Genomic DNA, 24,082 nt, shown 5'->3' with positions numbered 1-24,082 from the left:
ATGAGGTGCTGTGCTGTAAGAAAAGCACGGGACTTCCAGGAAAACAATCCATAAAAGGTATCCATGGCCTTGGCTAATCTACAAAATACTTTTTGCTACCATGAGTCTCACTGTCTGGTATTAATTCCTTTGAAAAATCTGTCAGATTTTCCTGGGTTGGTGACACTGGCCCATTCCGTTTGGTCTAAAAGACATGGAACAGGAAAAAGACCCCAGAAATGTCATGGTATCCTGTAGGAGTGACTTTATCATAACATGTACACAAGGGTTTCTTGCATGAGGAGAAGAACTGCATTTTGGCAGTTCTGCGTTTTTTAAGAGGGCAAAAATTAACACTAAAATTTGTCCCAAGATATCACAATGGTGGGTCCTTTAATTGATATGGACAATCTGTTATGGACATCCACAGGCAAATCAACTAGGGACAGAATAGGTACATAATTCCATGACAATCCTACAGCATAATTCCCTTTCTGAAAATGCTTGGTTCTTGTCTTCCCTCAGGAGCATTTTACACATTCTGTGAGATAAAGTGGAAGATCGTTTTTTTAAGTGTTAAAAGCACAACAGAAATTGAAAAAAAATAAAGACGTGGCAATAAATACAATACAGTTTCAATCTGTAATCTTCTAATGAAGAAACAGGATTTTTTTTCTTAGTAGTCATTGTGCAGTCTCATGTAGGTAGCAACTATATTTGTCACTACAGTCTACACAGATTTCTAAATAAAATAATAAAAAAGCAGAGTTAAAATATATTGCACTAAAAACCTAAATCCTTAGGATTTGTACACCTCTGAAATTATTTTTAAACTTGAAAGGATTAATATGACGATTAGAAATATAAATATTTTTTTTCTTTCTTTTTCTTGAAAACTTACCCACAGAGTTCATTTGCATTTTGCAAACCTAAACTATTCTGACAGTTTAGAACTGATCTTGAATAAAACACATTTTACACAAATGGCCACTGCAAATGAAAATCTTGGTTACAGAAAATAAATGAGCGTATACGCTCCCCACCGATTTGTTCTTCATCACATTGCTTTCCACATAGTCCTAGAATATAAATACAATTTGACTTAGTTTTGCAAATAAAGACTTGATTCAGTGAACAGTTTGAACTCTGGAAGAGAACCAGAGCTACAGTCAGATCAACAATGACTAGCTCATCAAGGCTGTTCATGCAGGCTAGTTGCCTTCATGAAGACCTAGCTTACAATATTAAACACTGAAGTAAACCATGATCAAAACTAGGAGTAAGGATTTAAAAGACTATTAGTAACTCAGCTTGATATGTCTTTCATGTATTACTTCAGCAATTTCAAAAATAGGGAATGCTCCCAGTGTACAAAACCACGATGTTCCAGAGTATGTGACATTTGATCCAACCCCTGTTCCCAGATACACAAACTCACCTGAGACTTCGGGACCGAGGGCGCATTGCAGTGGTCCTGCACCTGCTGTCACTGGCAATGCTCTCAGTGGTACAGAAATGTTTAGACAAAAAATGTAGTTCATCAGGTGTCGGTTGGTATGGTAACTGGTGTAGCTTCTCTTGGGATGAGCATGATGACTGGAAGAACAGAACACAAGCTTCTATTAGAATGAAAAAAAAACATTTGCAAGACTATAGCCAGTGTTTATGAATAAAGCTATTTAATTTAAAAATTACAGTTACTGTCTCCCATGCCTGACTACCAATTTAAAGATGAAAATAGATAAAAAAGAAAATAAATAATTAGTCTCAACGAGCTAAATAAAAAGTACAAAAAAACCCACTTCAGTCCCAGAAGAAAGAACCATTACATTACAAAAGTTCAAATTTCCTCTAAGGCAAAGACGGCATCTAATGTTACAAACAATATGTAAGGAATAGCTAAAAGGGGATCTGCTGAAAATTAATTAAGACAGTGTATGTATAATAAACATAGAGTACAACTTACTATAACACAAATTGTAATTCTACATGCTGAAGTTACTTCATAATCCATATTTAGGACATTATTGATGCTTTTAAAAATAAAATTAAATAAAATCTCAAAATTCTTGCTAAAAATATCATACCCTATTTTCCTATAAACCCCTGTACATTGAAAATGAAGTGAAAGAACTTAATACATTTATCCAGACAGGTTCTATGGCTGACAAAAGTGAAAGTGATTACACTCAAACCATCCATTTATAAAACTGGAAGGTACAGACAAGTATGAAATTGGCAGTACTACCACAAAACGAGCCCTGCACAACTGCACATAGATGCAACACATAAAGCAGTGTAGATGATCATACTATCGTGTTTTACTGTCTTTCATGTAGCTACCTCAATGTCTTGAGGTAGTAGAACTCTGCAACTACTTCCCCAAGCCTAGATTTGAGGTCCTTGTAAAGAACATGTACACAGTTCAAAGCACTAACAGCCAGCCTTGCTAGTCTGGACTGACGAGTGTAGACAGAAATGCCCTACTGTTTCTTGTAGCAAAACTAGTTTCCAGGACAGCTTGTCCACAAATACCTTTATATGACTGCACTAAGCTGCTTGGTACCATGCAGACATCCCCTTTATTTTACCCACAGAGAGAAAGAAGTCCAAAAGCTTGTACTTCTTCCTGGACCTCTTCAGTCTCCACCTGGCTTTTCAACAAAATGTGATTCTTCTATTTGTCAAGTCTTCATCTGCACATTATTGCTCTTATCTGTCTTCTTGTACAGGACAAGGCCCCTGCCTGACTGCTCTTTTATTGGAGGCCAGCACAGTAAAAGCTGCTTTGCTTATATGATCCCAAGTGATGGAAATCCATAAACTTTCATGCTGTACAGACATTGTCCTACATTGCTAAGGTTGGCAGGTACTATCCAGGCTGGTAAGCACCGTAACTAGAAAGTCTTGATAACTTCCTGGCAACTTGTGTGGTAAAGGCTGAATATATCCCAATTTCTAGGAACTCAAAAAAAGATTACTTATCACACTAGATCTCATGAAGTTGTATCTTAAAAGCAAATCTTAAAAGCAAAAAAAAGAAAACCCAGTGCTGGGAAAGGCTAACTTAGACAGGACTGGTCTATGTGGGAAGGCTGCATCACATGAAAACAAGTTCAAGTTAGGAAGATCACATTACCTTGCTTTGCTGCTGGCTAAGAAGCATGCACACCAAGAATTTACCGCAGTTCACATGATAGGTAGCAACTTGTCGAGTAACAGTAATTCACTTATGAAATTCAGCCTTAGCACGTTACTGTGCATAATTCAGCACACAGCATAGATAAGTTCTTCTTTCTTATCTCATACTATGGCAGCTTGTTGCAGCTAACCTCATGGCATCTGACCTATGGCCACGCTCCTTTTGATAGAAGATACCCTTAGCAAAGGGAAATTTCCCAATACAGATCCTCACAGATGCCTAGTGCTATAAAATCAGTCTCTACCTCTTTGACTTAAGGGGATTCTGGGAAGATCGAGGGTACAATAATCTGTATCACACCTTTCCTCATATAAGGTGTCAGAAAGTCTAGATCCAACAAATTAAAGTGAGAATCTTCGCTAACAACTCTCAGTTCTATCAGGACTCTATCACAGGCACAGAGTGTGTTTTCTTGGAGGTCTGAATTCTGATCTCTTTACAAATCCAAATTCTTATACCCAAACTCTAAAAAATTAGGTCTCCTGGCTTTCTAGAATAGCTGCTCCAAAAATCATGTAAGATTTAGCGTATTTTAATATGCACAACCACAGTGCACCGTGGCAATGCAAATTGTACTTCTAACATAGAAAAGCAAATTTGCCACCAATATCAGCTAACGTTACCCCACAGCCTCCTTCCTCATCTCCTTCACTGTTTACCAATCCAAATAAGCTTCCAAAACCAAAATCTACTGGCAGTAATATGTAACCAAGTATTCTCTCACTTTACCATTTTTATAGGCTTGCTCTCCTAGAAGACAAACAATCACCTCAACTGCACCTCATAACTGGCAAGATCTGATCCAACTTTGATACAACACAATATACCAAGAGTTTCTTTCCAATCTATTGAACTTAGGAGATATTTTCATTTCATTTTGATTTCAACACTGAAACACACACACAAACACACAAAAAACCACCATAAAACAAAAAACCAAGCAACAACCAAAAGCCAGGCTAAAAAGAAATGGTGAGCTATACTCACCTCAGGATAACTCTGATTACCACAGACGCCTTGCCCCTGCTTTGACTTTCACTTGCTTATAAAGATCAAAGTTGTACTATTGTGATGTGTAAAAACTATTTCTGGTGTTCAACTGATAAACCTCTGAATTAATGTGAATCTTATTTATCCAGCACTGAAAACAGAGCCTTCTGTATGTGCACTTAGGCTATAGTAAGTGGTCACTCATTGCCTCCAAGAATTTGGTGCAAGAGACGGCTGCACAGTGCTAGTTGTTTCAGACTCTTTTGAAAAAGTACATGAAACAAATTAGATGGGAAAATTTCCAGTTTTCATTTTCTGATTCATATATTCATCCACTGGGGGAAAAAAAGTGAAAAGCATCTCTCCTAAGAACCAAAGAAATAGTGGCTAGATTTAAAATTCAGAGGCTGTCACAGTGCTTTTGCAGGGCTCATCAGCAGTATAGGATTTTTTTAGGGGGGGAAAAAACCTCACACCTAACCATACGAAATACATGGCATGAATTCTCTACTGCTGGTTTCTTCAGGAAAATTCAAAGTTATTTACTGGAAAAACAGGTTTCTTTCCACAAGTCAGAAATTGTTTGTTCAATGCTAGGGAAGATACCTACTGCAATATTTATACGATGTGGTCTAGTCATGAAATATCAAGGAAGAACTCAACAATAGTCTATTATGGAAGTTAAAGATATCTAAGTCTATAAATGACAGTAGTGTATTTTTTTGTAAGAAATGCAAAATGATGTAAAACTCCTCCACATCCCAGCATGCATACCGTAGTCAGTAAATGTAGGTCAGAAATAAGTATATGAACTGGAATTAACATTTTAAAATTAAAGATGACAAAGAAAAAGCATACGAGATCAGACTGAAAATTAAACTGTTTTGATATGTTTCTGACACAGCTTTTCATTTTCTTTCTAGAAGCAGGCTTGTGCTTATAATAATGATGGAGTTGCTATAGCAATTACTTATTATCTGACATAGCCTCCTTTACGTCAATATATTTTAAGTGAGGAGCACAGCATATTTGATTTAGTTCCAACAAGAGGTGTACAAACATGCACTATGGAAAGTGGTTAGGGAATTAGCATGAAACCAAGAAAGTTGCTTGGCAAAAGCAAGATCTACACAGGAAAGAAAGCGGAGGTCACAAATCAGTGCTGCCGAGGAACAGTTCTTAAGATACATGAAATCCCTCAACCTGGTTTGAAGTCAGCAAGAACTGACTTGACTTTCCAGAAGCCTCTGGGAACACACACACACAGAGCGAGGGCGGGGGGAGAAGTCGATCATAGCATAAAATGGTTGCATTTCATTAGTGTACAGCATGTGGAACTCAATTATTTCACAAGATAAACAGAACACACACAGGGGAAGAAAAAGCTGACTTGAACTGTAAAAGAAACATTTTTTTAAAAGATCAGATAAAGTGTCCAGTAATACATATTATTCAGAAAACAGTAGGTTTATTAATGATGCAACCCTAAAGGTAAAGAAACAGGCTAAAGATACAAAAACATTTTGAAGAGTCATAGCTGGATCTACAAAGACAAGCACTTTATGGCAGAAGATGTAATGTAGCTGTCAAAATGCCAACTATTTGCTATTTCCAAAGCAGTCTTCCCCCATAGTCTCTCCGACCATCACAACAGACAGCTTAGTTCCAGGCTGTAACACAACGCTGTACTTCTCTCCAGTATGGAGGTGTGCAAGATGTGCAAAAACACAGATTCATACTTCTCCTGCTGCCTCGCTCCCGAGTCTTGGAGCAAGATCTCATGCACTGCCATAGTGCATGTCACAAGTCACACAGAATATGAACAGCAAGAGAACTAATATAAGATCACATTGAAAGGACAGCACTAACAGGCAAAAATTAACAAATTAGACTTATATTTATCCTGTTAGGTAACCCAAAGGGTTATTCCATTCTAAGTACAGCCATCTAAAATGCTAAATATCTAACCTATTATCATGCACTAACATCTCACTATTGCCAAAAAAAGGCAGACGTGTGATTCATGTCACCTTAAGACAGCACCCTAACCTGGGATGGATGCATCGTGTCAGAGTGCCTCTTCTCCTTATCAAGGCAGACTCACCTCAGACTAGCTACTATATGGTTAAAACATGGTTAAAATAAGGCATTATGTCTCCATGCCCACTGCCCTACAGATCAAAAGCGGGCAGTTAAACACTACTGCCAGAAAATACCTCTGTGCAAAGCACATATTGCCTAAAGTCTTCTATTTCAGTGAAGCAGTTTTACACCACATATTAAGTCAAAGTCTATCAACAGTTAACAAAACCTACATTGCCTTCACCTAAGAGAAGCAAGATGCATTTAAGAAGACATGGTATGCAATAGAATAGTGAGTACTTACAGAAACAGTTGAGCTGGGTGTATTTGTACCATAGCCAGAAGAAGGGAGGGAAGCCAAAGACCAACGGCGACCATCAGTCCTGTTGTGAAACCAAGGTTAGTCAAATGAACACTGCAGTCTCCTAGCACAGAAACACTTGTGGAAGTATTACTGGGTAAAACTGCATTCCAAAAAACATGATACAAACAGGGATTTTAATAAAGAGTAAACTTCCACAGGGGACCACAAACAAGCATTCAGCAAAGATGATTTAGGCTTACAGATTTTTAGTGTGTTTTTCCAGTTAAAATTCTATGAGATGAAACAACAAGAAAGTGAATGAATGGCTCCACAGAATTGGCGTCTCACTAATACACGTAGAAACGGACCACAGGGAGTCTTCATAACTCTCAGGTCAGTCAGATGGAAAGCAATGAGAAGCAAATTAAAAAATCATGAACAAATGCAAACCATAATGCTCTGAACCACAGAACAGCCACCAAAGTTACATCAGTAAGAGACACCAGCAAACTAGCAGGCTAAGGTCAAATAGCTGCAAAGAATGATTGGGTAAGAGCAAACCTGTTAAATGATAGGTATATAAATCAATAAAAACAATTTTGCAGCACAAAACATGCTCACTCAGAATTATAAACAAACAAACAAAAAACCAACAAAACCAATTTCTGTTCTTCATCGCTTGCAGTGAGCTACACACAGACAACACAGAACTCCAACATTCCAAGTGACCAAACAAAAAACTATGGGAGCCATGTTTGGATTTTTTGAGGGAGTAACATTTACCTGTCATTTCGGTGCCCATGACTGGAGTAAAATTGTATCCAATATGTTAAAAAAATAACAAAATAGGACAAGTTTTCGTTAACAAACAGTATGATCATGGAGGAGAGGAGAAAGGAGAACTGAAGCTGTTTTACAGTCAGTACAAAGGTCATCTCTCAAGTTTGATTCACACAAAAAGTGTAATTCCATAAAAGAAAAGTAATGCCAAATCAGGAACCTTAAACCTCTTGATGCAGCTTCCATACCCTTCAAGCTGTCTGGGGAAAAAAAAAAAAATCTCCTTGCTTCTCTCCATTCTAACACCTAATTCCCACTCTCATTTATCCACCCACAAGCCTCAACCCAAGTCTATGGGACTTTGAATACATATAGTGTGAGAAAAGGAACAACATTAAATAATTAGTATTAAAATATAAAGAGAACATGTGCTAATGGGACTTCTGACAGTATCAAAGACCAAACTCTGAAAAAAACTTCCTTCTCCTCCTCCATAATATTTTAAAATTTCATTTATTCTCCTCCTTTCTCCCCTTCCCCCGGGCATGCATGAGCTACCTCCAGATGAATGAACAATTCCAAAAGGAGTTCCCTCTTCACTCTGGCTCAGCTGCACAAGTGAAATAAGTTCACAGCTGGAAGAACCAGAACTCGGAAGGTATTAAACATGGGTGAGACCCATATATTCTGAATCTGAGACAAAAAGTACTTCCTTATTGAATGACCCCTACTGAACAGGGTTCCTGCATCACCCAACAATTTTCTCACAGAAGAGCCATTGAGGGTGGGGATGAGATATCATGGAAAGTTATCTGGGAAGCAAACGTGGGTGCACAGGAAGCATCCAAAACAGAAGGGAAGCCTCAACAGCATTTTCCCGTGGACTCTCATACACCACTTGTCCCTGCCCTACAGTTCAGTCCTACCCACTTGAGCAGCTCTGGAAAACACCTGTCACCTACCCATTGGCCTGTAAATGCTGCACTTACATGAGCAGCAGAGGAGGCCCCAGCAGTGTCTGCCAGAGGCAGAGGCTGTTCCCGGGTGTTAATCCGCCCAGCAGAGGTGGGCAGCGGGTGACACCCCCACTGTTGGGACACCTGGGGACACTGCCCACAGCCCCGCACACCAGCAGCAGCTGGCAGAGTGCCCCTTCCCACCGCTGCTCCCTGCCCGCCTGCCTCTGTCCCATGGGAGCCGTTCAAACCATTCACAGTTATCACAGTATGTTTGGGATTGGAAGGGACCTCAAAAGATCATCTAGTCCAACCCCCCTGCTGGAGCAGGAACGCCTAAGTGAGGTCGCACAGGAACATGTCCAGGTGGGTTTTGAATGTCTCTAGAGAAGGAGACTCCACAACCTCCCTGGGCAGCCTGTTCCAGTGTTTCCTTTTGCCTTTCCCTCCCTTCCATACGCTTCCCCAGGTTTTTGGTATCCCCACTACTGGAGGGCAGTGGATGGGAGAGGTGTATCCACACATCTACATGCCGTCTCACCTCTGCTCCTCCAGCCTGCTCCATCACACACACACACACACTGTCCTTCCCTTCCTTAGCATCATAATTAAATTTACAAAACATAACAGAAGAGGCACAAAGTCAGAAGTCTGACAACTTTTCTCATTAGCCACAGGCCATTTTACTACCAAAATGGACCCAATCACCACTTAAATGATGGCAACTGCAACACACACACTGAATTCATATGAAAATTTTACATTAGCATTGTTTTGAATTTGTGTCATCAGGCATTTTCACTATAAACATAGAATAAAATCAGCTTCCATACAAAACTGTTTCTTGAATCCCACTGAAACGCTGAAATATTTTGAAAACACAAAAAGTTCTTGTGTTATCATTCCTTTGATTAAAGAATTTATTTAGAGCTTATTACAGGGCTTTAAAAATGGTCAAAATCCAAATGAAACACTGGTAGACAAATTCATTTTTTTTCCTCCTGAATTTTAAGTCTTGGAAAAACATAATGATTTAAAATCTCTGTTGATTACAGTTGGGAAAGGAAAACTACTTCCTGCTGCTGTTTTTCTAAGTAATGCTCAGTCTTTCACAACTGCTTTTTGCATTATAAGCTATTTCTGGATTTAATGAATCTTTCTAAAAACATGCTCACAAACAAATGCCATCTATGAAGAGATAGCTTTCCTTTTTTTTAAAGATACTATACAGAGTATGTAGATTATAAAGTAATACTCAACTTTAAGATGTTGATTTAAAAACTGACATATGCTATTAGAAAGACTGACAAGATCTAATGTCACAGATGAATTAGGTTCAGATAAAAGAATACACAAGGAAAGCTTTCTCCCTCGCAGCTTTTAAGAAGAGTTACACTATTTCCTTGCACTTACTTTCGAGAGCTTGTACGTGCTACTTTACGGAATTCCCAAGGAAGCAAAACTACAGCAGCAAGTGCTGTCTCAGAGAGAATGTAACAGCTGCATGCCTGGCGCTACTTAATGACAAAGTCACTGCATTCCCCTTTCCATTTTGTGTACGTACTCTTGGATCAACATATAAACTCTGCCTAACCTCTCAGGCCTAGAGTTAATGAACATATTATTTGAAGTAGGCTGACAAGGTGTTAAGTGACAGGGAACCACGCTGGCATGAACAGTTTCCCATGACATGCTATCAACTTTGGTTAGGGTTCATTTGATAATAATTTACTTCATAGATCACTTCAAAAATTCCACTAGCATTAATTAATCCTCGCAACACTCCTATGACAGAGCTGACTGTCTCAGTGGTACAGGCAGGAAAACAGGTCAAGGTCAGGTATTAAAAGTATGGTGACAGTACTGCTGCTGCCACTAAAATCAGGTCCTGAACTCAAGAACTTTGTAAGAGCGCTCGTATAAGTGATGCACTTCTTACACTGTTGAGAAAAAAAACAAAAGAAAAAACATAGGTGTAGCTTAAAACTTCCTCATATCTCTATAGATGAGGAGATAACTATAATAGATCCAAGTCAAACACTAAGTCATTATTTCTTTTTTCATTAATTCAAAAAGTACGGTTGCATTGTTTCAATCATCCAGTATAACTTCTTTTGCAACTGAGGTTTAGGAGAGTTTCCACAAGTGAGGTAACACTTGTCACTGTAAGAGACTTGACAGATACATTTGCAAACATCTTTTAATGACTGTGTACAACATTTCCTCTAAGCAAAACACATGCTGCATGCTACAAACGATCTCTTACCTTCGTGCAAAAGAAAAGTGGGCTGAGGCACTGGGAGAGAAATTCCTAGGGCTATCTTGAGGACTGTTTCCTGCTGAGGGAGATACACAAAAAATAATTATGAGAGAGACGAAAAAAAAAAAGAACCCACTAAAAATCTTTCAGACATATTAATCCAAGCATATCCAGTCAGGACAGAAACTAATTTAAAAATGTATTCTGTTACAGTCTCTGAAAAAATAAACTGTGAAATAGAATCTTATTTCAACTCACATTTCATTTGTATTTGATTTTTAGTTATTGCATTTTATAACTCACAGGAAACCCTTTATTTTGTCCTTTCAATTGAGAATGCTCAAATTAATTTGAGAATTAAAGTTTAGAAAACCAGAATACTAGCTCAGAAGAAACATATTGTAAGTGTCAGAAACAAGGTGGTTTACACACACACACACAAAAAAAAGGAAATAAAAATGTCTGGAAATAGAAAAATCATGAGGCGGATGGTTTAGCCCTCACACAAAGTCTCTATAGCATTCCTTCAGGAGTTTTATTGTGATTTTTTCATTGTTTGTTTTCTAGCTCCAAAACAAGCAGACAACACACACTGAATTACTTCCCCCTCTGCCTTAGTTCTGTTAGACTGAGGCACAGAAAGGCGAACACCCTCTGCGATAAGAAGCAGTGAACGCACATTGTGAACAGGTTGTAACTTCAGGGTCTGTTACTTCTTCATACAAAAAGCACCCGACCCCCTGCTGACCAGCACGAGTGCAGAAAGAAGGCAGCTGCCGAGCCGCCACCTCTGCTCCTCAGCACCCACAGCTAGAGGAGACACAGCAGCTGAAGAGATAAAGATGACCCATAAAAAAAACAAACCACCAAAACCCAAAAAACAAAACAAAAAAACCCCCATAAACAAAACAAAATTTAAAAAAACATACCCAAAAAACCCAAACAAACAAAAAAAAACCCCAAACACCCTCCCCACCAACTAAAAGTTTTCAATTTAAAGTAGCACTGGCATCCACCTAAAAGTCAATCTCATTAAAGAGGGAAAGGACTGCAACGAAAATAGGTTAAAGTAATATATTCGTTGCAGCATTTTATTTTTGGACATAAATGAGACCACAACATCAAGGAACAGATTGAAAAAATTCATATGTACCCACTCAGACTCAATAGTTAATTTTTGAGGAGAAAATTACTACCTACATGTGAAAAGGCCAGTACAATTGAATGAGTCCTTAAAAGGACTTAAAGTGGGCTTGATTTCTACTCAAAATTTTGAATTAGCATTGCATTTATCATAGTGATGTCCTTAACAGATCCCATTAATTCTACACGAGGAACCATAATCATGGAGCACGTACAGAAAACACCCAGGCCCCCTGCCTTTTTTCGGCTAGAAACAGATGCAAGATGCTTTTTGAGCTGTGCTTGAATCACATCTTCACAGCTGCTCTTCCCACGGCCCCAAGAGACAAGGATTCCGCTCTCACTGGCCAATACCTCCTTTTTTGCTCATTTATCTATCATGGCTAAATTATGTCCTTGTGACTTTCCCTCCTCCCCCTCAAGACTCCAGCTTCTTCATTACCCTTCAGGCACTTCCCAGGGCCTCAATAATTTCAAGGTGGCAAGGATTTTTGTTCCCAGGGGGTGGGGGGCAGGGGAGAAGCAGAGGAAATAGATTTTAATCTTTATTTGGGGACCAACAAAATCTATTCTTGTCCTGCAGGAACTGCAAACACCAAATTACTAAGAGCAAGAGTTCATCTAATTCAACAGCTAACTGGAATTGTTTTGCTGCTACCATAGCTTATTTAATAAAGATAAGCTAAAAAAAAAAATGTAACACTGTGCAGATAAAACAGTCACAAACTTTAGCTACTTCACTAGAAATATTTGCTGTAATATGAAGTGTGTTGTAGACTTCGAGGGAAAAAAAAAGAAGACAACGAATCTATCTTAAACTCTGGCAGAAAAGCAGAGAATTAGGCTTAATGCAGTGAGACGTAAACAGCTTTTGACAGGAAATGATCTGACAAACCAGCACATGGGGGTTCATTAATAAATTCCTTTCCTCTGACAGCTATTTTAAAGCTATATGTGGATATATTCATGTATTTAACACACATCAAGGACACGTCTAACTGTCCATCAGTTGGTCACAACATACACACAAACTTCACATACAAGCAAAAATCATGGTGGGAGAAGGCAGTAATTTTATAGCTCTTGCAGCAGATTTGAAGAGACACAATGCTGCAAACTACCTCGCTAGAATCAACAAAGATCACTTTCTTACTGACAAAACCTGAGGAACTCAAATTCTTATTCAGGAAGAGCATCATATCCTGTTATCAGGAAAATCAATTTGCAAGCACTATTTCCATAGCAAACAAGCTTTTAAATAAAACAAAACTGGTAAAGCTGTATACAGAATTCCTGGATACTAAATCCTGTGGGTTTTATCTAGAAGCCTAAGAACTCAGACAAGCCTAGAAAAACAGAATGAAAATCCAAACCCCAAATGACTGGAGAAACAGCTAGTGCTATTATGGGTTTAAGGTGTGGTGTTCCAGAAAAGCAAGATAGGTTAGAAGCAGAGTCCTGTATGTGACCTTCAACCATCACACATTTATCCACCCATCTGCAAGTCAATACCTGGGAGATTTTCAAATAAAAACCAGTGCCAGTTAATTCTCCGTCCATATGTGCAGTGCTTGCTTATTAGTCAAATCCTGCTGTTCTTTGGGACTGCTGGCTGTTGTACATTTTAGTCCTAGGGTAGCTCTATACTGCTGAGATTACTGTCTGTGTTTCTGACCTGGGAAAGTAAACCTAACTGGTGGTCAGGCATTAGGTAAGTAATTAACTTCAGCATCCTCTGGGATGCCACAATGAATAGGCAATCAACACACCAAAACAATACTCTACCTCATGACAACACACAGAGCTGCTCATTTTGCAAGCAGCTATTGTTAAGAAAACTACATTGAGACTAATTAAATTGTGATTTTTTTTGTAAGTAGCTCCAAGAAGTCCTGCATCTTTGCCACAGAGGGAAGTTGTTTTAAATAGTTTTAACAGGCATATGTTACAGTCACTGTATAGTATTAATGTATTTTTAATAGCTGTCTACTTAAAAAATAAAGAGTTTCAGATGCAATGACTTTCTGTTAGTACTAAGGGAATAACAGATAAATGATAATTGTTACCCCAAATTCCTGAGGGATCAGAGACAAATTCAGCTGGAAGTCTTGATGTCATTATTTGATGGTCTTTTACAATGAATCACGGTACATCAGCACTACAGTAATACAACATAACAATGGATCATACGTTCCCCTGTGTCAGTTTACTCAGTGGTGAACAATACACAAGAAACCATCCACCAACAGTTTACAAGTCTGACTTTCACAGCGCAACACACCGTGCCCGTCAGCAGAACACACAGCTGGGCAGCAGAACCATCCTGAACACTTCAGCAGGTGCTGTCCACTCAGAGGTGAGGAGCTCAATTTATTTCAATACCTGGATCAATTATGCTTCACGCCAGCAAACTACCTTCCCCAGTAACAGCAAAGAAGGTTTCCATGCTACTTAAATCCATTTGCCAGGATGCTTTACATGTTCTGACCACTACTTAGAATAATGGCAGTGCTATGTTTTACTGGGATTTAACATGAATCAGTTAAATCTGCATTTAATTTATCACTTACACTTTCCCCTCCTGTCCCTAAATTAGTAGAAAATGCTCTGAAATTCCAGTAACAGTTTTACTTCAGCCAAAAGCAAGACTAAATAAAAAAATAGCAAAACCATTTCTGTTGTTCTACGTGTGACAGTCAGAATAATCGAAGTATTGTATTTTTTTCCTTCCTGTAAATATCAGGACCTAAAAAAAATACTCAAACCCCGCCTTAATCTTAAACTTTCAATATTCCTATGTTTCACCATGAAAACACACCAAGGAGGCTTCATTCATTTACAAACCTAGTTCTTCATTCCCCAAAATCCAGTCAATGCAGACTGTAGCTAAAGCAGCACAGAAGCTGCATATAAGAGACATTCTTCTTTGCTTCAAATACACTGTAGTAAGACAGTACCCATTATTATCTACCTTGGACAAAAAAGAAAAACCCACAGGATAAAGCTAAAAATCCAAGGAAACTATAACTCCAAATTTGATGCACACACACAAATGCCTTCAGTGTGATTCAGAGTCTAACATAGTGCAGCTAAAGTACATACTGCAGCTTTGTTCACTACTCTACCTCAATTTAGCTAGCTAATATAAGTCTATCAAACAAAATTATCTGATGCAAGCAATAACTCCTAACATAGTGAGACCAGAATAAATCAGCAGTCAGCACTGACTATCAGTGTCTGCCTAGAAAGGTTTATGCAGAGCTAAAAAATAAAACCCTAGAAAAGGATTACAAGTGGAGGTAAGACCCCTTGGCCTTGTATGTTGCTTTAGGCAACTGCATCATGTCATCCTATTCATAAATTTATTGAATCCAACAGCAAAGGTCGTGCTTGTCCCTGTCACACTTAGTAGACAATTATTTCAGAACCCTCATGTTCTGGTGCAAATGGCGAGCATGGATTTCTCTTTCCGTTCCATGAAGAAAACACCTCTGACTTATTTAGAAGACAATACAGGCTTTTCAGTCTTCCTGTTACTAAGGCAAGTAAGTCATACTCTTTCAGTAGCACAAAAACAAAGAAAGCTCTCACATTCTATTCTACTAGTCTCTCTCCCCATGTGATCCCATATGAACACTTATGACCATAAAAGCGCACAGTATTCCAGATGCAATCTAACCAGGACATTGTACAGTAGCATGAAATCTTCGCAAATTCAGTTGAAAATTACCTCCTTTATGTATATTCAGAGATTTGATTTTCAAAGCTGCACTAGACTGGTCCTTGCAAAAACCATCTGATCCTGAAAGTGCAGTCAGGTCATTCCCTACATTCCTTTTGATTCCATAGCTTACAGCAGACATTTCCACTACTGGTCCTCCAGCACAAAATGTTGCATGTTGCTATCTAATTTCATACTTTTTTAATTCCAGTCCTCAAGATCATCCAGTCACTTCAACAGTTTCCCAATGCTGTTTCATACTGGATGTCTTCCAAACTTACAACAGCTACAGTAATTTTATCACAGTGTCACGTATGAGAAGTTTAAAAAGGCTTGGCCACAAAACCTACACCCGAAGACTCTACTGATAACCTCTGCTCTCATTTGATATTATTACTGATTTTAGTGCAACCGACATCTTCCCCTCTTTAAACAATTTCCTAGTTATCTTGCAATTCTTGTCCTTGTATCTGTTGTCTTAGTGGCATCACACAAAACGTTCTACTAAAATACAGACAAGTAAGATTTACAGCATTGCTCCTAATAGCTAAATCTTGTTCCTACAGCAGATATAATTAAACAGCACCACATGTGACTATTAATCATTAGGGGTTAATATCACCCACAGGAACAAGCTCTTGTGACTACTGAGGTGGGGACACCTGAATGCCCTGACTTGCTGAGATTATAATCATTCACTTTGCAGGCTGGTTGGTGTAGATGACCTGTCTACGCAGTAGCAGGCAGTCAGCTGGAAAAACCCATTAATGACCAGGGCACCAGATGTCGTCCAAGGTGATGCTGCAACTCTTCTCTTTCCACAATTCACAAGGTACCCACAGTTCATGCAAAAATTAAAAGGATCTTTCAGCAGGTTTAACACCTTCCAAGTCAGATACTGAAGGCAAAGGATGTCCAAACAACTAACCTAAGACAGATATTAAGAACGATGAAGGTTTGAATCCAAAGAAATGACATGGTATAAATTTGTTTTCTCTTTTCATTAAAAGGAGAAAGACTCCATGTAGTGAAAGTTGATATTATTCTTGAAATTTTCTATGATATTTACACGTATGCATAAGGCATAGCAGGAGACTTCAGCTGCAAACTAAAATATGACTTTCCACCAACACCAAGTATCTCTGCAGCTAGCTCTAGGTCCTGCACAGAGAAAAAGGGCATTATATGTACTGCATTAATAAAGAATGTATATAATGGAGATAGATAGTATCTGTTGTATACATTTTCTTTTTCCTATCCCCTTTTTAACCCTCAGTCTCAGAAGTCTCTGTGCACTCCCAAGCCTTGGACTACTTGCTGCTCTAATAACTCCTTATTATAGACTGTGAGCCTTCATGGTCCCTGTTGCTTACAAATGAGACTGCCCCTTCTTTGACAGGAGCTACTCATGCGTTATTTGCACCTTGCACAATATACTTACTTCATCAGCATGGTGCTGTCTCACTTCTCTCTCCCTCCTATCCTACTGCACAAATTTGAGAATGACCAAGATTGTAAGGCTAATAATTTAAAAACTTTACATAAGTATTCAGAATCATCCTCTATTATCTTCAGAGCTAACCATGAAAACTGGGGAGAGGGAAATACATTTGCTTGAGACCTCTATATGACTTTCTCATATAAGGTAATTATCATGATCCTAAACTTGGGCCACTGGTCCTCCTCAAAGAATGTCTATCTAAACTAGAGAACAGCCAGTGCCTTCAGTTTAGACTGCATCTGGGAGAAAAATGGGACTAAAAGGAAGAACATGGGTATAAAACACACCTCGAGGAATTATCATTATGTTCAAGAAGTGTTCCTTCTAAAATAGAGCAATACCCTTCACATGCAATCTGTTTTGGCTAACTACAATCCAGATTATGATCATTACGTAGTAACAACCTGAGCTCTTTAAGAGGTCTGAAGTAATGGTGCATTGTTTCTGAAGGTACAGCCAGACTACTCTGCAGAGATGAAAAACACTATTAAGCAAAGCCATAGATACTGGCATGAGTGCTAATGTGTTGCACTCTAAGAGAGCTCCACCTTGAGATTCACAACGTGCCTTCACACACCTTGCTTCAGTTGACACAGAAGGTGCATAGCACTTTTTTGCCCTCAAAGATATAAGTTCCTGAGGGGAAAAAGCCACAAGACAGGTACCTTCAACTAGTAGTTCAAATAAAACTCATCTTGGGTACGAGATGCAAAGGTAACTAAGCATGTAGTTTGCCTGTTCTCCCAAAAAAACAGTGAATTAACATAGAAGGGAACAGGTTGGTTGTAGATCCAAAGGTGTCCTCACAAGTGATGAAAATACTGACTTGAGATAACTATGACAATCTTACTAGGACTCTACAAGAAAGGTCCAGGATAACACTGAAGATTATCAATATGATAGTTAATAGAAATTGAACCTGGGTGGATTTTGAAGAATTCCCTTCAGCTTGAACAGTCACAATAAAGGGATAAGGACCTGCAATAACAACTAAGATGGTACAAACATGAAGTCAAGAATGCAATCCACTTAAATAAGAGCATCTAATGGAACTATTTTCAGTAAGGGCAACAGCAGGCTCTCTCCAGAGATGCTTGGAGTACCCTGACAGTAGAGAGTACAGTACTGGAATAGAGTACTCTAAGGGAAACAGATCTGGCAGAAAAGCACGGACACCGTGAAAACAGAAGACAAAAAGGTTTTAAAAAGGCATAAACAATCAGGGTCATGCATAATCTATCCATCTTTCTGTGTGAATTACTCAAACCACAGCAGGTTATATTATTCATTTTCACACAACCAGGAAGATGCTCAACAAGGAAACCCTGGGCACTTCCAAAAGCAAAGCCCACTGACTTCGCAGTACGTCCAGACCTTGAAAGCAGCCTCAGAGGTGTCCCTTCCAATCCTCATCTTGAAGCGAAAGTGACTGTTCCTAAAACAATGTCAGAAGGTAGGCTGTGGCAAGGCAATCTGATGCCAGCCTGACACACCAAGCCCAAGTTCATCTAACTTTCCAAGAAGTGAAAAGGCAGTAAAATATTGTCTTGCAGCATATGGACAGAAATAACCAAATATCATATTTTCTGGGCTAAAAAGCTATTAAGTATACACAACTATGTCCAAGGACATTAAAATAAGTCCCAAACTTGCATTTCCAATGACATTTGAAAAAGAACCACAAAACAGACTTTTACTTGAGCCACGACCCAGCTGGTTGACAGATGAACATGCTCTAGCTCTCTGTGCTCAGAATAGCTCATCTTCCTACTGAAATACTACAAAGGGCCTGTAAATCACTACCCCTCTCACTCCAGAAGAAAATTCTGTGTTTTTAACAGGGTCTTTATAGTATCAGTTTTCCACCTTCGGAGCCACTTGTCAAGAGCTGATATGAACAATATTATTTCCCTTTTACAGTTTGAGAAATTGATTCAAAAGATTAAACAACTTGCTGAAAGCACGAATCCACTGCCCGACAGGAACTCTTCAGCATTCATCAAATACACAACCCACGTATGCACCCCAGGGAACACATGCTGGTCACTCCACACTTCTGGAGCCTGTTAGGCATCGCTGCTCTAAGCCATCGGTTTCCAGACAGGTGGCAGAGACACTCATAGCAGCAGACGTGCTAGTTCTCACAGAAAGCACTGCTATTGCTGTCATCAAGTGAGCACAGCACAACTGAAGCCTCTTTCCATGGTGACCACAGACCTCTTATTCCAAATGCGATTTCTGCATTTGGAGGACCCAGAAAGGGATTCTGAACATTCCAATATTTCATTATTCAGTTTTCAAACAGTCTGTTCCCTGTTTCTTTTTGTTGTTGTTGTTTTTGTTTTGAATGCTCTGCTGCCTTGAACTCTCCACAAACTTTCATGTTGGCTGGATTCCTGTGTGACAGCCTGCTGCACAGAGTGAAAACCACCACCATATTTTACCTAATAACATTGCGTCTTCAAGAAAACTGGAGATGCCTTATTAAACTCACTATCCTCTTCAAAAACTCAGCTGGAACTCCGCCTCTTCTCTTTTAGTATCTATCTGAGAGCAGTTCTCCAGAGTATTCAGTGTCATTGGCTTCACAAAAATTGGTGTGGGGCTTTAATTTTGGTGTGTAGTTACAGCCAATGTCCAAAATACATAAAGATACAACAAACCTTTGAGGAAATGTGTTTTGATAAGCTAAAAATGTGCTTTACGGATATCAAGGCAATCACTACCATTAAAATATTTATTTATGGATGTCCATTCAGTCTTTAAGTGCTTCAGGTGCTTTAGAAGCAAAAGAAAATTATCATTGACTTGTTGACATGTAAAGGTAAACAAATTTCCTGTAATGTGCTTAACACCACAGATCATAGGTATCAAAAGCACTGGAAATAGAATGTAATACCCTACTGATGGACTTCACTGCCTTCACTTGCCATGTGCAAGTTATTTTACGTCCTTTCCACACTGAACTAGGCCCAGAAAGGGAAGAGAGCAGTGGAAAGAAAAATGTGTCAGAATGCAAAGTGAGGAAATAAAAAATAGATACCGGATCCATATTACTTATTTCTGACCTGCTTCTCACCATGACATCGTATTTATGGATCTAAAAAGAAATTCAGATGGAACAACACGCAACTTTTTGCTACTACAAACAGTGGAAAGAAGAGTAGTAGGATAGAGAATTTGTCTGTTTTTCCTTCCTCATATAGACACTTTAAGTATTTAATAACAGCAGTAGTAGCATAGATATAAAATCACCTGCGTGAGCTGAGAGAGGTGAATGAGGCCGAGGCAGAGCTGGAGACTGGCCATTGCCCATCAAAGTCTTCCTGTTGCTTGTTCTACAACTGTGGGCAAAAAGAGAGGAAAGACGACATTAACATCAGAAATACAGTATGTACCACATACGGACATTTTTAGATTCTGCTACTTTGTTTCTTCACTTCCCAGTCTCCTATTAAAAATCAGAGCTATTGTTGTTTTTGTGGGCATGTCCAGGAAGTCTACAATCATACTGGATAATGGCAAAGACAGCAGTTTCCAAAGAAAATGCACCATAGATACTTTCCAGGCTTGCACATTTGCTGTTCACTGCAGAGACCAGAGCTCCTCTCTGACTGCAGCTTGTTTCGCTGCCATACACTTTTTATAATATATAAAAATATACAAACATAATGTGAAAAAACAGTCTCAAGCTTAGAACCACCATTCAATAAATAAACCTGTTTCTGTTGCATGAACTATAGCTCCAAATCACATGCCATGAAAAGCAATGATTTATCATTCTGAGAATGATACAATAATTATAAATCTAATTATTGAGATAAATTTCACATCTGTGCCTTTTGTCAATGGAACAGATGATGTCTAAGAAGATAAATGAATTTTTTTACTCATCCATTTTTCATCTGCAAAGCCACTAATTTCCCATATCACAAGATCATTAGGTGAGATAAATAGTAAATTAACACATCTATTAAACTCGGGAAAGGAGATATTTTTCTTAAATACTTTATACAGTTTTTAAATATTTGTTGGCAGAAGTGTTTTTCCTCTTTCTACTATAATGAATACTCTCACAAACATGAATCCCCAATACTGCAAACATTCATGCTCAAGGAAAATAGTATCTTGAAGTCAAAGAGACCATAACTGTATAAACGTAAGTGCATATGCTAATGTTTACAGCACTGCAATCAGAATTTTCTGCTTTAAACATTTGGAAAAACTCAAAACCAATAATAGGTGAAAAATTCAAAGAAAAAGCCATTTCATTAACACAGTAGGTTCCAATGGAAGCTGATTCAGATCATATTCGTAGATGTCTCCAAACATTAATTTTGTAACAATATGATCTCTACATAACAGCCAGAAAGCAAGACTGATTGGTCTTAATATGGTATAAATCAAATAGAATGCAAAAGAAAGGACGGAGTTTAACAGCATAAACAGCTAAGCAAAACAGATTAAAAAGTAATCTAAACTAATAGTGAAAACAAGGAAACAAAGGAAAACAATGGCAGAGGAAATGCTGAGTATGAAAGCAGTATAGATGATACCTGCAATATGGGGAAAAAAAAAAAAAAAAAAAAAAAAGAGTCAAATCCTAAGAGCAGTCTCCCCTTAAAAAAAATGTTTTGTGATGCAGTAGAGTGCCCTTTTAACTGTTTAGTGGGTTAATGCAAAGTTCACTTCCATGAATTGCATGATCAATTGCCATATCACTTGATTATTATAATCAATTAAATAACTCAGGAATATATACTTATCATTACTCCAGATCTATGTAAGAAAAAGAAAGCACAAAATGATTGCAAGAGTCACATTTAGAGTCTTGGAAAAGCCAAGACTTAAGATATAACACTCAATTTCTAAGCTGAACAAATAGGACAAACTTTTAAGATGTGAGATTATACATAATTATTTTAGGAACCTGTCTAGATTAAGATCAGCTTTCTACAAGTATTTTTAAAGTATTCAGCACTTAATCTACTTTTTAAATGATGGAACTTGAGCAAATATCCCGTATTTCATTAGATAACAATCTCAAAGTTGTATGTTTTCCTCCATCTCTAAGTTTTGTCCAGCTCAAGAGTCATATTTGATCCTCCTCTTATTTAAGAATGGCCAAAATTCTGCCTTTTTGCTTCATGCAATGTCACGGTGGTTTTGGTAACTTTTGTTGTATCACACTGTGACATGCCTCACTTTATCTGATATAATGTTTTTTCAAAGCTTGAATAAGCATAGCTTTGCAATTTGTCAACAGAAAACTGAACCCAATAGAAACTTTTGGCATTCATTAGACATTGATTAAAGGATATATAGATTGCACCTATCCCTGACGATGTGATGATATCACTACAGCATATGGGGTGCAGGCTGGGGTCAAGAGATCCCACTATGTGACTTTAAAGCGGCTCTGCACGGCTAAAGTTTGGTGTCTATAGGATCACCACATTTCCTGCCACAAGGAGGGAACCTGTTTTAAACATCTAATTCCTGGATATTGTTCTCAGCAAAACAAACATCAATTTCAACAAATTCTAGGCACTCTTCACTGATTGTGCTACAATGATTCCAGATAAAGGCTTATTGATATAATTTGCCTTTATCCACAGAAATTCAGTGTTTTATCATTGTCAGAATACCCCATGTAAATAAATTGACTGCCTGGTATTCATTTTTACATTAAAATCCAAACTACACATTCTTTAGGTGCAGGGCTAACTTTGGCCTTTTCAAGCAATTGCTGGGGGAAATCCCATGGGCAAGACTGCTTGAAGGAAAAGGGGCCCAAGATAGCTGGGTAGCATTCAGAGATTGCTTCTTCCACGCTCAGGATCAGAGCATCCCCACACGTAGGAAGTCAAGGAAGGGAGCCAGGAGGCCTGTGTGGTTGAATAGGGATCTGTTGGATATGCTCAAATAGGAGAGGAGAGTTTACCGGTCATGGAAGCAGGGGCTGGCCACTTGGGAGGAATATAAGGCTGCTGTTAGAGGATGTAGGAAGGCAGCTAGGATAGCCAAGGCCTCCTTAGAATTACAGCTGGTGAGAGGGGTCGAGGACAGCAAAAAGAACTTTTTCAAATACACAGCGGATAAAACTAATACCAGAGGCAATGTAGGCCCACTGATGAATGGGGTGGGTGCCCTGGTGGCAGAAGATACAGAGAAGGCAGAATTACTGAATGCCTTCTTTGTCTCTGTCTACTCTACTCTCTGGGGAGCCCTGTACCCCTGAGACCCCGGATGATCTTTTGAGGTCCCTTCCAATCCCAAATATACTGTGATACTGTGATCTTTCACAAATCGTTATTAAAGATATGAAATTCAAGTTACCTTGATTTTTGGGCAGCTATTTTAAAGAATTATTTCTGGGAAATATGATGGCATCGACATCAAGATCTCACATAATAAGAAAACTTTCCCCCAACTGCCATTAAAATAAAATAAAAATAAAAATAAAAAATCTTTGCTCAGACATGGCTGAAACTGTATGGATAATGTACCTTTCACCACACACAAATGAAATGTTCTATTGAGAAATAAAAAATATGAAGTCTCCTATATTTGTCTTATCAGTAAGCTAAGAGGTAAATCACTGCATGAAAGCACAAATCCATCCTAGAGCTCCTGCTGAAGCTTCGTTTCCTTCATTCTGTTTCACAAAGATTTTGAAATGATGTTATCCATCCAGTATAATCTGTGAAACGCAACTCCTTCCCCAGAATAATACTATTATAGAAGAGGTTCTTTGTGTGTGGTAGAAAAAATCTTCAGGGAACCTTGAAAGATGATCTAAGCTGCTGGAACACCACAAATGGGAAGCAGTGTCACACTAAGGAAGTATCAAAGCATTACTGACTGAACTGTATTTAGCCTTGAAACAACAATATTCTGTATACAAAAGAATCTCAGAAGTTAAAGCCACTCTGCAGAAAAAAATTGTTTTTCCTAGATCTCTGAACACATCAAGTAAATTTCCCCTTCTATTGTCTTCATAAAACTATTCTTCTCCCATTCAAATCTGACAAGATAAACCAACTGATAAGAGGCAGCCCTGAAAGAAAGCCTCTTTGTCTGCAGGAAAGTTAGAGCAGTGCAGAAGAGTCCACAGGGACTGTAACAGAGGGAAACATAAACCTTGGTAAACCACAGAGTGCT

The 24,082-nt window shown here is 38.5% G+C and overlaps 1 protein-coding gene across 1 annotated transcript in view; it reads right to left on the bottom strand.

The window, feature by feature from the left end:
* The window catches only part of MAST4 (microtubule associated serine/threonine kinase family member 4), a gene marked incomplete at its 5' end in the record, with an annotated part of 306,989 nt that overhangs the window by 59,135 nt on the left and 223,772 nt on the right, over nt 1-24,082 (bottom strand). Inside the window, 5 exons of the mRNA XM_080362738.1 lie at nt 1,418-1,575; nt 6,558-6,636; nt 7,341-7,361; nt 10,560-10,629; nt 20,174-20,262. Of these exons, the coding sequence (XP_080218864.1) occupies nt 1,418-1,575; nt 6,558-6,636; nt 7,341-7,361; nt 10,560-10,629; nt 20,174-20,262 (417 nt within the window). The remainder of the gene's footprint in view (nt 1-1,417; nt 1,576-6,557; nt 6,637-7,340; nt 7,362-10,559; nt 10,630-20,173; nt 20,263-24,082) is intronic.

This window comes from Nesoenas mayeri (assembly GCF_963082525.1).
Source record: "Nesoenas mayeri genome assembly, chromosome: Z".
Lineage (NCBI taxonomy): Eukaryota > Metazoa > Chordata > Aves > Columbiformes > Columbidae > Nesoenas > Nesoenas mayeri.
Note: the sequence above shows the minus strand (reverse complement) of the source record. Positions and strands in the feature narration are given on the sequence as shown.